This window comes from Culex pipiens, chromosome 1 (assembly GCF_016801865.2).
Source record: "Culex pipiens pallens isolate TS chromosome 1, TS_CPP_V2, whole genome shotgun sequence".
In the NCBI taxonomy this organism is placed as follows: Eukaryota; Metazoa; Arthropoda; class Insecta; order Diptera; family Culicidae; genus Culex; species Culex pipiens.
Window position 1 is genome coordinate 36873065 of NC_068937.1, and position 15687 is coordinate 36888751.

The 15687-nt window shown below is 41.4% G+C and overlaps 1 protein-coding gene across 3 annotated transcripts in view; it reads left to right on the forward strand.

Annotated features, from left to right (window-relative positions):
* The window catches only part of LOC120414165 (tyramine/octopamine receptor-like), an 89353-nt gene that overhangs the window by 34020 nt on the left and 39646 nt on the right, over positions 1-15687 (forward strand). For all 3 annotated transcript variants that reach the window (XM_052706929.1, XM_052706934.1, XM_052706931.1), the window contains one exon: positions 11550-11929. In XM_052706929.1, coding sequence (XP_052562889.1) covers positions 11550-11929 — 380 coding nt within the window. The remainder of the gene's footprint in view (positions 1-11549; positions 11930-15687) is intronic.

Here is a 15687-nt window from a genome sequence, read left to right on the forward strand (position 1 = left end):
TATTCATGCGAAGAAAACAAGTAAGAAATTTGTGTGGGAGAAACAAAACTAAAAAACTGAAGTATGGCAGAGACACAAGGATGATCGACGCGTTCGTATGCTGAGAAGTTCTACGCGTTCGTATGCAGAAGTTTGTGATGGCAAGATGGTGAGTGGCAAAGTCATGCGGGAGGTTGGACAGGTAACGGTGTTGATGTAGTTGTAAAAGGTCATATCAATGAGGATCAAGTCGAATAAAGACACAATTCTAGTAACGAGACATTCACGTAAAACAAATTACCAATCGAAATGAGGAATTATGCGAAGTAAAGATGATTGAAATGCGAAACATCAATTATGGAACAAAAATGCAAGTTGAGATCATACTGCACGTCTGAAACTATTGAAAAGGAGAAGTTCAAGATAAACAAATGATAACATCATCCGATGTCATTAATTCACAAAAACCAAAGTTGCAAATTACACTAAAAGACAATTTTGGACAAACAACATTTCCTAAACATTTGAAAAACGAATTACATCAACCGATGTCAATATTTTGAGATTGTCAAAGATACAAAGCAACTGGAAAAGTCAATTGAAAAAAAAAAATACTAGATTTACAAACAATTCACAATACTCAGCAAGTGAGAAGTCAATGCACTCTCAAAATTGACCACAGTCAACTCACAGTTGGGTTATGATGCATAATTCATGATGGAAGCGACAATTGCACTAATCGACGAAATTCAACACCTTAGCCTCGAAAACTGACCAATTGACCAAGTCACTGTGGAATGAATAGCCTCACGATAGAGACGATTTTTGATGGAAGACGACAACGATAACAACCAGCCGATCAACAAAGTTCTACAACAACAACAAATTTTGCTTACAGTGAAAAAAATGCAATGATTTTTTTAGAAGAGATAATGAAAATTAATTTCAAATGCAAGTTTATGTAAATCAGTTTCAACGAAAATAATTTTACAAGAGAAGTTCAAAACAGTAATTCAAGTAATTTAACAGGACCAAAGATCAAAAGAGTAATGAAAATAATTTTACAGTAGAAAAATCAAAAGAGCAATTATAATTATAAAGCAATTTTCAAGAAACCACAAGAAGAACAAATTGTAAACCGCACGATCACTACACCCGACAATATTCTTTCCATAGATGATCATTTCTTTCAGACGATCATCTAGCTGATAAGTGTGGGGGAGATTAACCGAACCAATTTTTTTAAATAATTTTTTTTATAGCCAGCCAATTATATTTTTTATGATTTTTTGCAAAGTTTTTTTTTTCACAAATCAAATTATTAGTTTTGGGAATATTCTTCCAACCTACAAATAACTTTCGATAGATGTTCTTAATGCTTTTCAAGTATACAAACATCTAGCTGGTAAGTGTGGGGGAATGCAGCGACCTCAAATTTAAATCATTAAATTTGTCCATTTATCGATCCTCACCACAGTTCTGACCATGCGCGCTTACGCAAGCATAAATAATTTTACCCGTCGACTCGCGTTGCGCGACAAATAATTAAGCTTATGTACAGGTGTGGATCATGAGTCATCCTCACCTGAAAAGCCCTTTATTAAATTTCGCCAATTGTTAGGCAATCAAAAAAATGGTTAAGCTTTCAATTATGAATGTGCGATGTTATTACACAGGGGAAATTGAGGGTGTGGCTTAACCAAATTCATTGGCATGTTTGTTCAATGGAGAATTCGACCTTCTCATTATTGACCAACATTTTTGAGAATGTTTTGGGAACATAATTTTGATATTCCAATAACATAATTTAAAGTTTCACGACAATGGTTCGAACCCATGACTTCCGATTTTGAGGTGTACTCACTACACCATACGGAAAGTCATGAAGAATTGCAGAGGTCTGCATAATTTAATTCATGAGGTTCATCGATGCTTCTCATCGAAACGGACCACTTTTAGTAGAACAAAATTTAGTAGAGTTTTCGGGGACTGACTATAAAAACCCCAAAATTCTTGAGGAGGGCAATTAGTTCCAATTAGTTCCAGTTAGTTCCAGTTCTTGTTCCAGTCCAGTTCCAGAAGACGCCCCAGACCAGCCGGACCCGCCAGCAGCCACCAGTAGCAGAGGCCCCAGTCCAGCCGGACTTAGCGGTGGAGGCCGCAGTCCGCCGGGACTTAGCCGCTGTGAAGAGTCCGCCGGGACTTAGCCGCTGTGAAGAGTCCGCCGGGACTTAGCCGCTGTGAAGAGTCCGCCGGGACTTAGCCGCCGTGAAGAGAGTCCACCCGGGACTTAGGAGTTCGGGTCTGGCATGGCTCGGCGCAGAGGTCTGGAGGACAAGTCTGGCTTCAACGTAGAGAACTGGCTCAACGAAGATCTTAATGCAAAGTGATGTGATCGTGCGCGTAAAAGTTGAAAGTGTTACCGCAAAAATGTAATCTTTAAAAAGTGTAATATACAGATAAGTGAAGTTTACTGATCTGTTTTGACTCTACAAGTAAATATCACAAAAATCCTGAAAGCCTAAACCGCTCGGGCCGTTCACCCCTGTGAGGGTAGAGCGTGATATTTTGAGTTTTGAGCTTGAGTCCCCTGTGAGGGTAGAGCGTGATTGTTGGAGTTTTTGAGCTTGAGTCCCCTGAGAGGGTAGAGCGTGATTGCTGGAGTTTTGAGCTTGAGTCCCTTGAGAGGGTAGAGCGTGATTTTTGGAGTTTTGAGCTTGAGTCCCCTGTGAGGGTAGAGCGTGATATTTTGAGTTTTGAGCTTGAGTCCCCTGTGAGGGTAGAGCGTGATTGTTGGAGTTTTTGAGCTTGAGTCCCCTGAGAGGGTAGAGCGTGATTGTTGGAGTTTTGAGCTTGAGTCCCCTGTGAGGGTAGAGCGTGATTTTTGGAGTTTTTGAGCTTGAGTCCCCTGAGAGGGTAGAGCGTGATTGTTGGAGTTTTGAGCTTGAGTCCCCTGTGAGGGTAGAGCGTGATTTTTGGAGTTTTGAGCTTGAGTCCCCTGTGAGGGTAGAGCGTGATTTTTGGAGTTTTGAGCTTGAGTCCCCTGAGAGGGTAGAGCGTGATTGTTGGAGTTTTGAGCTTGAGTCCCCTGTGAAGGTAGAGCGTGATTGCTGGAGTTTTGAGCTTGAGTCCCCTGTGAGGATAGAGCGTGATTGTTGGAGTTTTTGAGCTTGAGTCCCCTGTGAGGGTAGAGCGTGATTTTTGGAGTTTTGAGCTTGAGTCCCCTGTGAGGGTAGAGCGTGATATTTTGAGTTTTGAGCTTGAGTCCCCTGTGAGGGTAGAGCGTGATTGTTGGAGTTTTGAGCTTGAGTCCCCTGAGAGGGTAGAGCATGGAAGATGATTATGATTGTTAGAGTTTTTGAGCTTGAATCCCCTGTGAGGGTAGAGCGTGATTTTTGGAGTTTTGAGCTTGAGTCCCCTGTGAGGGTAGAGCGTGATATTTTGAGTTTTGAGCTTGAGTCCCCTGTGAGGGTAGAGCGTGATTGTTGGAGTTTTTGAGCTTGAGTCCCCTGTGAGGGTAGAGCGTGATTTTTGGAGTTTTGAGCTTGAGTCCCCTGTGAGGGTAGAGCGTGATATTTTGAGTTTTGAGCTTGAGTCCCCTGTGAGGGTAGAGCGTGATTGTTGGAGTTTTTGAGCTTGAGTCCCCTGTTAGGGTAGAGCGTGATTTTTGGAGTTTTGAGCTTGAGTCCCCTGTGAGGGTAGAGCGTGATTGCTGGAGTTTTGAGCTTGAGTCCCCTGTGAGGGTAGAGCGTGATTTTTGGAGTTTTGAGCTTGAGTCCCCTGTGAGGGTAGAGCGTGATTGTTGGAGTTTTTGAGCTTGAGTCCCCTGTGAGGGTAGAGCGTGATTTTTGGAGTTTTGAGCTTGAGTCCCCTGTGAGGGTAGAGCGTGATTGCTGGAGTTTTGAGCTTGAGTCCTCTGTGAGGGTAGAGCGTGATTTTTGGAGTTTTGAGCTTGAGTCCCCTGTGAGGGTAGAGCGTGATATTTTGAGTTTTGAGCTTGAGTCCCCTGTGAGGGTAGAGCGTGATTGTTGGAGTTTTTGAGCTTGAGTCCCCTGAGAGGGTAGAGCGTGATTTTTGGAGTTTTGAGCTTGAGTCCCCTGTGAGGGTAGAGCGTGATTGCTGGAGTTTTGAGCTTGAGTCCCCTGTGAGGGTAGAGCGTGATTTTTGGAGTTTTGAGCTTGAGTCCCCTGTGAGGGTAGAGCGTGATTGTTGGAGTTTTTGAGCTTGAGTCCCCTGAGAGGGTAGAGCGTGATTTTTGAAGTTTTGAGCTTGAGTCCCCTGTGAGGGTAGAGCGTGATTGCTGGAGTTTTGAGCTTGAGTCCCCTGTGAGGGTAGAGCGTGATTTTTGGAGTTTTGAGCTTGAGTCCCCTGTGAAGGTAGAGCGTGATATTTTGAGTTTTGAGCTTGAGTCCCCTGTGAGGATAGAGCGTGATTGTTGGAGTTTTTGAGCTTGAGTCCCCTGTGAGGGTAGAGCGTGATTTTTGGAGTTTTGAGCTTGAGTCCCCTGTGAGGGTAGAGCGTGATATTTTGAGTTTTGAGCTTGAGTCCCCTGTGAGGGTAGAGCGTGATTGTTGGAGTTTTGAGCTTGAGTCCCCTGAGAGGGTAGAGCATGGAAGATGATTATGATTGTTAGAGTTTTTGAGCTTGAATCCCCTGTGAGGGTAGAGCGTGATTTTTGGAGTTTTGAGCTTGAGTCCCCTGTGAGGGTAGAGCGTGATATTTTGAGTTTTGAGCTTGAGTCCCCTGTGAGGGTAGAGCGTGATTGTTGGAGTTTTTGAGCTTGAGTCCCCTGAGAGGGTAGAGCGTGATTTTTGGAGTTTTGAGCTTGAGTCCCCTGTGAGAGTAGAGCGTGATTGCTGGAGTTTTGAGCTTGAGTCCCCTGTGAGGGTAGAGCGTGATTTTTGGAGTTTTGAGCTTGAGTCCCCTGTGAGGGTAGAGCGTGATTGTTGGAGTTTTTGAGCTTGAGTCCCCTGAGAGGGTAGAGCGTGATTTTTGGAGTTTTGAGCTTGAGTCCCCTGTGAGGGTAGAGCGTGATATTTTGAGTTTTGAGCTTGAGTCCCCTGTGAGGGTAGAGCGTGATTGTTGGAGTTTTTGAGCTTGAGTCCCCTGAGAGGGTAGAGCGTGATTGCTGGAGTTTTGAGCTTGAGTTCCCTGTGAGTGTAGAGCGTGATTGTTGGAGTTTTGAGCATGAGTCCCCTGTGAGGGTAGAGCGTGATTTTTGGAGTTTTGAGCTTGAGTCCCCTGTGAGGGTAGAGCGTGATTGTTGGAGTTTTTGAGCTTGAGTCCCCTGAGAGGGTAGAGCGTGATTTTTGGAGTTTTGAGCTTGAGTCCCCTGTGAGGGTAGAGCGTGATATTTTGAGTTTTGAGCTTGAGTCCCCTGTGAGGGTAGAGCGTGATTGTTGGAGTTTTTGAGCTTGAGTCCCCTGAGAGGGTAGAGCGTGATTGCTGGAGTTTTGAGCTTGAGTTCCCTGTGAGTGTAGAGCGTGATTGTTGGAGTTTTGAGCATGAGTCCCCTGTGAGGGTAGAGCGTGATTTTTGGAGTTTTTGAGCTTGAGTCCCCTGAGAGGGTAGAGCGTGATTGCTGGAGTTTTGAGCTTGAGTTCCCTGTGAGTGTAGAGCGTGATTGTTGGAGTTTTGAGCATGAGTCCCCTGTGAGGGTAGAGCGTGATTTTTGGAGTTTTTGAGCTTGAGTCCCCTGAGAGGGTAGAGCGTGATTTTTGGAGTTTTGAGCTTGAGTCCCCTGAGAGGGTAGAGCATGGAAGATGATTATGATTGTTAGAGTTTTTGAGCTTGAATCCCCTGTGAGGGTAGAGCGTGATATTTTGAGTTTTGAACTTGAGTCCCCTGTGAGGGTAGAGCATGGAAGATGATTATGATTGTTAGAGTTTTTGAGCTTGAATCCCTTGTGAGGGTAGAGCGTGATATTTTGAGTTTTGAGCTTGAGTCCCCTGTGAGGGTAGAGCGTGATTGTTGAAGTTTTGAACTTGAGTCCCCTTTGAGGGTAGAGCGTGATTGTTGGAGTTTTTGAGCTTGAGTCCCCTGAGAGGGTAGAGCGTGATTATAAAAACTTTGAGCTTGAGTCCCCTGTGAGGGTAGAGCATGGAAGACGATTGTGATTGTTAGAGTTTATGGGCTTGAATCCCCTGTGAAGGTAGAGCGTGATATTTTGAGTTTTGAGCTTGAGTCCCCTGTGAGGGTAGAGCGTGGATCATAAATATTTAAACTTGAGCCCCCAGCGAGGGTAGAGCATGGAAAATGATTTTTTTTTAGCTTGAGTCCCCTGTGAGGGTAGAGCGTGGATATTGTCCCCTGTGAGGGTAGAGCATGACTATTGGAGTTTGTGAGCTTAAAGTCCTCTGAGAGGGTAAAGCGTGATTGCTGTAGTTTTTTTTAGCTTGAGTCCCCTGTGAGGGTAGAGCGTAATTTTTTGAGTTTGTGGGCTTGAATCCCCTGCGAGTGTAGAGCATGGAAGATGATATATTTTTTACCTTGAGTCCCATGTGAGGTTAGAGCGTGAAGGACAAATCTCTGAGCTTGAGTACCCTATAAGGGTAGCGCGTGGATGTTTGAGCTTTTGGCTTGGGTTTTTGTGATTATAAAGCTTCGATGTGGGAGTCTTTTAGCGTGAATTCCATTAGAGGGTAGAATTTTAAATCACCTTCATGACTTAAATTAGAGCTCATGATTGGATTTCCGGGAAGATAGTATAACATAAATGATATCGATTTATTAAAGTTGGTAAAAGATTTTTCACATCTTCAATCTTTTAACGTGATAGTTTTAGAAATGATAGGCTCATAACCTACATTACTTAAATTTGAGCTCATGATTGGATTCAAGGAAGGTATAGTAGAAATAAATATTTTCGATTGTTGGAAAAGTTTTTTTTTCTTTCTTCAAATTTTCAATACTGTTGAAGTGATGGTTAAAGAATAGATAGGCTCATAACCTGTACGATTTAAATTGACTTTATGATTGGATTTCAGAGAAGATTTAGTAAAAGATAAATTTTATCGATTGTTGGAGAAGTTGGAATTAAAAAAATCTGATTTTCAATATTGTTGGAGAAATAAATTGAAATCGATTGACTCATAACCTTTACGACCTAAATTTGAGCTTATTTTTTTGTCCAAAATATTCAAAATAAATAGAAAATCGGGCGAAAGTCACGACAATGATTGGAATTCATATATTGGTATATTATCGGTTGTTGAACAAGCTGGGTAAGAAATTGTTAAGATTTCCAATCTATTGAAGTGGTGATTGCGATAGACTAAAACTTAAACTTGAGTTAATGATTTGATTCGGGGAGTTATATTGAAAGATAAATATAATCGATTGTTGGAAAAGTATGTCATTTTTAACGAAGTTTCAATCTTTTGAAGTGATGATTTAAGAATCGATAGGCTTATAACCTACACGGCTTAAATTTGAGCTCATGTTTGGATTTTAAAAGATAAATATCGATTGTTGGGGAAGTTAGGAATGAAATTTTCAGATTTTAATATTGTTAAAGTTATGGTTTAAGAATCGATAGGCTCATAACCTACACGACCTAATTTAGAGCTTATTTTTGTGTCCGAAATATTCAAAATTCATGGAAAATTGGGCTCGACAATGATTGGAATTCGTATATTGTTATATTATCGATTGCTGAACAAGCTGAAGTGATGATTTAACAGACAATAGGCTTGTAACCTACACGACTAAAATTTGAGTTTATAATTGGATTCAGGGAAGATCTATTAATAGATAAATATTATCGATTGTTAGAAAAGTTTGAGAAGACCTTTTTTTTTTTTAGATATCTTTGAAAAATGATTTATGAATAGACAGGTTTAAATTCGTGCTCATGATTGGAATTCAGGGAAGATTTAATAAGAGGTAAATTTTATCGATGTTTAGGAAGTTGGAAAATTGTTTTCAAATTTCAATATTGTTAAAGTGATGGTTTAAGAATCGATAGGCATCACTTGCAAAACTTAAATGTAAGGTTATGATTGGATTCAGGGAAGATGAAGCAAAACAATTTTAGGAATTTTATAGGAATTGTTTAGATTTTCAATCTTTTTGAAGTGATGATTTAAGAAACGATAGGCTGTAACCTACACGACTTGAATCAGAGCTCCTAATAGAATTTCTGGGAAGATTGTAGGGTATATTCTAGGTGCATTATTCAATCAATTAATTACACGATAGCTTTCCAAGTTGTCGTTTTTTTATTTCTTTAATTGCAGGTAACCACGTTGACGTTGGGGTTCTGGCTGATATGTGTCACGATCAAGGATACCGGAGAAGCATCTGCTGAAGCCGAATTCTGAGATGAGCTGAATTTTCCGCATAAAAGGATCACCAAGCTGATGTTAATCTGAATAAATGATTGAATTTTTAGAGTAGGAAAGAACGAGGATGTAGTGAATGAGTGTGGCAGAGAAGAGAGAGAGAGTGAGAAGAGAGAGCGTTCATGTAGCGTAATGAGAGAGCAGGTCAGCCGAGAGAGATGTTGAGAATGTGTGCGTGAGAAAACGGGAAATAAATCAGTCGTGTGTTTTGCTTGGGCATGAAAAGACGCGTCTTGTTATTTGAATCCGAAATATTGGTAAATCGTGGAATAAATCGGGTGAAAGTCACGACAGTACAACGACTTAAATGATTAAAACAGTCGATGCTTCTTTGCTCTTCGGTACTAAGCTTGCTGGTGTTCCTATCTAGTTAGCATAAGGGAACACAGAGGCGTCAAAGTGTTTGGACACTAAGTAAAATAAATTCATACTCCAAAATAATAAAATTTCACTCAGTCGCCAGCCAGCGACAAGTTAAGACGTGTTTTGCTCGTGTTGTCATCTCGCGTGCTTGGAAGTTTTTGACAGATGGAGGTGGAGGAATCCTCCGAGGAGGAAGATTTTCGTCCCGTCCGCGGGAATCGGAAGCGGAAGAAGTCCAGCGAGGTCAATGGAATCGACATCGAAGGAGAAAAAGTTGAGAAGACCCTGCTCAACAACAACAAGTTCAGCCCGCTAACGGATAACAAAAACAACAACAATGCCAGCCCAGCAGGAGGAGGGGACGCCCCGGCGGTTCCACCACCCGACCAGTCGGCAGGTAAACAAAAGCAACCACCTTTGGTGGTGAAGAACACCACGGATTTTTACAAGCTCGTGGCGATAGTGGAAAGTTGTAAATTTGGTTTCAACCTGATTTACAAACTAACCCGATTTGGAACCAAGGTGACCTGCTTCTCTGGCAAAGATTTTGACAAGTTGCAAGAGCTACTCAAGAAGAAGAAAGTGGAATTCTGCACCCACGATCGGCGGAGAGAACGAAAGCATCGGGTGGTTCTTCGTGGTTTTCCTGATGAACTGAAACCGGAAGAGGTCAAGTACCTTCTGAAGAGGGATCTCAAGCTGGACGCGCTGGAGGTGCATATCATCAAGCGGAAGGAAAAGTCCACCGTGGACGAAACTCCGTACATTGTGGTCTTCCTCAAGGGATACACCAATCTGAAGAAGCTCTCTGCAATGAAAGTTGTGGCAAGCACTATCATCCGGTGGGAGGCCTACCGGAACAAGCGGCCGAACGTGACCCAGTGCTGGAACTGCTTGCAGCTGGGTCATGGAACCAGGAACTGTCACCTGAACGGCAGGTGCAACAACTGTGGGGGTCCCCACAAGACGGACGAGTGCAAAGTCCAAGAAGCCGAGCCGAAGCGGTGTGCCAACTGCTCTGGAGCCCACGAAGCCACGGACCGCAGCTGCCCTAAGCGTGCGGACTTCATCCGGAGGCGCCAGCAGGCGTCGAAACCAAAACCGCCGGCAAGGAAGGCGGAGAAGCAGAGTCCAGCAGTTCCGGCGTTTACGCCGGCGGAGTTCCCTCCGCTGCCGGGCGCAGTTCCGGACGGAAAATCCAAGGATCGCCTTCGTCCCGCAGGAAGCAGCCAAGGTGGCCCCGAGACGGAGGAGCCACGGAGAAGGAAGCCGGGGAGGTACTCTACAGTTCGGCTGAGCTGTGGGGGATTTTCTCGGAGTACATCGGCAGGTTCAAGACCTGCAAGACCCGCTTGGACCAAGTAACCCTCGTCAGTTATATGATCTCCAAGTATGGAATTTAAGGAGTTTTTTTTTGTTATTATATATTGTTTTACTGATCCCTGGTCCCAACCTGGTAACAGCACCTAAAAGGACCTAATAAAAATAAGTTAAGAAAAAAAATAATAAAATTTCTTTAAAACTTGCCTTTTTAACAAGTTTGAGAGAGTATGGTTTGACGACATGAAATTGAAATGAAAAAAACATGCAGAAATTAAGTTTTTCATAAAAAATAAATTTCTAAAACAGGTCATACTGGTCTCAGTTCTAGAACAAATTTGTTAAGCGTTTTAGTTTGTCCTTAAAAACATAACTTCTCGTGATTGTTTCAAAGTAGGTTTTCAATGATTTTTTATAGGTTTTTGCCACATAGTTTTTAGGTTTATAATTGACTTAATTGGTTTTCAGGTTTTTTAATTGACTTGCTTCAGAAATTAATATAAACAGAAATAAGTATTGATATTAATTTGAGTTTCTTCATTTATTTCATTTCATTTTCAAAAATTGGTTCCAAAAAACTAAAGAAAATGTTTACTTCTGCCTGAAATTTTGGGAATTCCCGGGTTTTTTTTCCGAGACGGGAAATTGGACGCTCTAGACGGCTGCCAAATTGGTATGGAAAATTATCTTATCTTATCTTATCTTATCAGACCCTAGCGCAGCCAATCTTTCGAAGGGATCCTGGAGAGTGCCTTAGATTAGATGGCGCCTAGCACTCTTCTTGTCATTTATTAACATTTGTAGTGCGCCATTGCATTAGAATGCATTGAAACATCACAAGCGTTAAAGCGGCCAGGCCTACTGCGTAAAGCCGTATCGCAGAGACATGATTCGTTTGAAGTGGGTTGAGTTTGAGCACTGAGTGTTCGAACAACAACACAATTCTGAATCGACAGGGGAGGAAGAAGCGTGGGGACACACCACCATACGCTCCGAGATTTGGTTGTATTCGTTGGGTACACCATGCTAAGAAGGTTTGGTACTCCGGGACCCTCTGGGGTGGGACATTGTATTTCCACGAATGCCCTGAACACTATTTGTCGTGGTTCTTGCGCCACAACTCGCTCCTGCCAAATTCGTATGAAATATATGAACAAACTAATGATGCAACATGGCTTTTTTGGGCATACTTAAGGCACCAAAAAAGCTTCAGCTGGATTTGAAAATACAAAAAAAAAAACCAAATAACCGAAATCTCAGAGATCAATTTGAACACCTTGTTCGTGATTCCAAATTCCAGAAACGTTTGTAATTGGACGATTTTAGAACTGATTTTTCTCCGTGTTGGTGCGTTCTGAAGGTATATCCAAAACTCCCATAATTGGTTTGCAAATTGTGCCAAGTATTCCACTCTAACGCCCATAATTTCATTTCCATTTTCCCGGAAGTTTACCCCCACCTTTGGCCACACTTCATCTGAAATCGATTTACCTCACCCAACTCATGCATTTTTCCCTGTTGTTCTCTTTGTCGTTTAATCAACAGTACAGATTAACAACGCTGCCACTGTATCGCTGGCAACGTCGGCCCTCGACAACGTGGCCGCGGCCGCCGCCACCACCACCACCGGATCTTCCCGGGGACAATTAATTACAGCTCGTTCGGAAGCCACCTGCTACCTGTTGGCGGCACCGGGCATGACCAACAGCAACAGTACAAGCCATTTTCGACAACGTGCCCAGCTGTCCCTGGCCAACAATGGCAATAACAATCACTGCCCGTACTCTACGACGGCGGCGGCGTACGGCGGCATGTTCCAGCATCATCGTGGCCTGGGAGGGGGAGCGGGTGGGGGTCAGAATGGGCCAAGCAGTGTTATATCTGCCAAGGGAAATCGACTTCAGATGCTGAAGGATTTTGTCGAGGTAAGGTTGAGTGCAGATGGGGGGCTGTGATTTGAAATTTGATCATGTCTTAAACATGACATCATAAGGGTGAGGCTGAATAATTGAGTTCGAGCAAGTACACTGAGCAGTTTCTGCACTCAAACAAAAGAGCCCTTGCGTTTATGGCCGCAATGTGGTCGCTTATGGAACAACACATTGTGTAGGATGAATTTTTAAAATCAATTTCTAAGCTAAAATCGCGACAAATCTGACGTTCAAGTAGATTTTGGTAAAATGCAGCAATATTAATCCAATTTCAAATGAAAAGTTCTTCTTTTCAGCACTGAAACGGAACACTTGTTTGGAAAAGTAATACTTTTCAACATTTTTTTTTATTTAAACGATCCTTTGACAAAATATATGGACATTTGACTTGTAATTCTGTTCAAAGGGTGTTTTTCGGAATTGCAAAAAATGTTGTTTAGAACTTTTTGCAACTTGTTGCATAATAGTAGTTTATGCAACAAGTTGCAAAAAGAGGATTTTTTCAGCACGAGTCGTACATTTATCCAACGAGGTTCAATGAGTTGGATAAATACGAAGAGTGCTGAAAAAATCAAGTTTTGCAACGAGTTCCATACAATTTTTTTTTGCAATTCCAAAAAACACACACTGAGTGAAATTTTATGTCAAATTTTCATGTATTTTGTCAATAAATCGTTTAAATCAAAAAAATGTTGAAAAGTGTTACTTTTCGAAACAAGTGCTGAAAAGTTCAACTTTTCAGCACCCATTTGAGTGCTGAAAAGTAGAACTTTTCAGCATTTATTTTGGAAAGTGTTGCTATTCGATTCTGTTATTTTTGGTACAGAAAAGTAGGCTATTTCGTCGTTCAAGAATGACAGGAAAAGTAAATAGTTTCACGACGGAATTGCAAAAACTACTATTTTGCAATTCTCTCGTGACCCAACTCACTTTTCCTGTCATGACTTTTTTCATGAACTCTTTAGCACTGATATGAGTGCTAAAAAGTTGAACTTTTCAGCATTATTATCGAAAAGTATCATTTTTCAATATTTTTTTTATTTTAACGGTGGGTTTACTTAATACATGGATGTTTGACATAAAATTCCATTCAAAAAGCATTTTTGGGGATTGGAAAGCATGTTGTTCTTTTTTTTGAAATATTTGTTTTTCAGCACTCGTGCTGAAAAATCTTCTTTTTGCAAATTATTGCATTAACTACCCAGTCAAATCAATCCGAATTCTGAAACGGAATCTAATTAGAATCGTACACAAATTCCGTTTCAAACGCAATTGTTGCGGTTGCTGCATTTGAAACGGAATTCGTATACGATTCTAATTAGATTCCGTTTCAGAATTCGGATTGAGTTAACTGGGTACTATTAACCGTCTGGCAACTTGGCTGGCTTTAATATTACGTTACTTCCGTAAATATTTTGAATGCCCCCTTTGTAATTTTTCTAATATCTTCCCCATGTGCACAAAATTTCTACGAAAAACTAAAAATAAGAATTGTACGGTTTGCAAATCAATTTAACATAACCTCAGACTTTCTGCAAAAATTCTCCAAATTCACCACTGTGTGTTTCGATCTAAGCACGTTCACAGTTCTCACCTTCCGGCGCCACGTGGTGCGTGCCGGTCACCTCCTTCACATCAAATATCTGCATGCTCGAAATCTGCCCCGACATGTGTCGTGTCCCATCCACTGCCATCCACCTAATCTAGCCAAACATGAGTGCCGTCTGTATCGTATAGCTTTGCAGGGGAGAGAAAATCCTGTACACTATAACATCAATTTACGCGCAAGGCCTTACGTACACTTTGTATTTCATCGATTTCTCAAATATAATCATTACATTTTTGCAATCTTTATAGGATCTTCGTTGGTTCTATTAAAAAAATGTTTTGTTGTGGAGAAATTACCGGAATATTATAAAGTGGGGTTTGGTGGTACCAACTTTACCCCCTTATACGTGTCAGGAATTTTGAGGTTGAAAACGCTTTCTCACGTTCCGATAAAGTAGTTTGAGCTCAGCCAACACCCGGCGGGGCTTCGTTCCAAAATATCTGGTTGTCATCAACACCTGATTGATCAAAACGTTTGAGGCTTAGTTCCGAATATCTGCGTGAGCTAATGGAACAAATTTCCAAAGCAATTGTTTTAAACTGATTAGGGGAAATCTACCCTTTCCAATCAAACACCTATCTTCGTCATATGGAGAGTTTGATGCTCGATTAAAGCTCCAAAAATACTATTTGGGCTATAAACTTACCAGCAACAGCACCACCTCGAGTAAGCACGCAAATGTATGCCACTTACTGGCCAAAAAGATCACATTTAATGCACTTTTGATCATAATTTGTATTTTGCGAGACCACTTCTCATCATTTTGTTGGCACACACAGTGACACACACGAGAATCCCTCAAACGCTTAATGAATATCGCCAAAATTAACTTTTCACTTTCGCTTACTTTTTCACGGCGCTTAAGATATGAAATTGCTTCCAACTACCGGCAACATGTTCTTTTGATCATTAGTAAGGCACTCACTTGAAGAATAATCCCGAAAAATTTAATAAATTAGCAAGCGCCATCAAAAAAACAAATGCGCCAAGTCGTTTGACGTTTCAATTTTCACTTTGCATTCCAATCGAAGGCTGAAGAAAACCGAGTGAGAGACGAAGGCAAAAAAGAACAAAGGCTGGCCGTCAACACCACCAGCAGCACAGCCAGCGATGCCAGGAAACTTTCCCTATAAATGCCACTTTTCGTGAGTGTTCGTTTGAACTGTCAGCGCAAATGGCAACACTCGACAGGGTGTTGGAAGAAAAAAGAACTAAGCCGATATTAGAAAAATGGGCGTGGCCCAATGCATTCGCCTCGATTAGAATACCCTTGGGAATTTTTTTTTTGTTAAATGCTTGGTAAAGAAATAGAATAACTTCTAGTGAAAGTGAAAATAAACAGAAATGTTCACAAAAACTTGCTCTACTCGTTGGTGTACTAGGTTTCAGTAAAATTCAAGGGAGACTATAGATTATCCAGCATCATTCAAACACGACCGCTTATTAGGATTAAAATGGGTAGATTTCCCCTAGATGCTGGGTGCTGAAACGACAGTATGTGTAACGTGATTTTCGAATGCTCCTCCACTGTTTCCCGCTGCTACAACTGCACTGCAACTGTAAACAAAAACAAAGGAGAAGGCTGTTCAAGCTCAAGAGAGTCAATTTTTTTTGGCTTGTTTGTCATATTTTTTTTGTTTTCCACGTGAGGAAAAATTGCGTCAGAAGTGGGTGAAATTGTGTGAATCAGAAGAGCAACCGAATGGAAGTTCCAAGATGCCATTCATAGTTATTAATAATTTGTCGTTGACATTTTAAAAAGCGTCGTAAACAGGTTCGATTACAATACTTGCCACTTGGAATCATTTTGCTAACAGTATATTAGTTCCGCTTTGACAGTCCTAAATTGAGGCCACTTTGCGAACCACTATTCTGTAGAGAGCCTGGAGCTTATAATAAGCTCCAGGCTCTCTACTATTCTGCGCCTAGGTTAGATGTGGCTATAACGGAAGAAGAACCAGGCAAATGTTTGAACCGAGTTTGCTACTAGAATCAACTGATTGTCAATAATACGATAAATATACCACATCTCAATATTGTTCCACATGGAAAGACACACTAAATGGAAAGCAGAAAATCAACATGTAACGATGGTAAAATAATAAGAATTGATTCTGAGAAACATCACTCTGAAGACCTACAA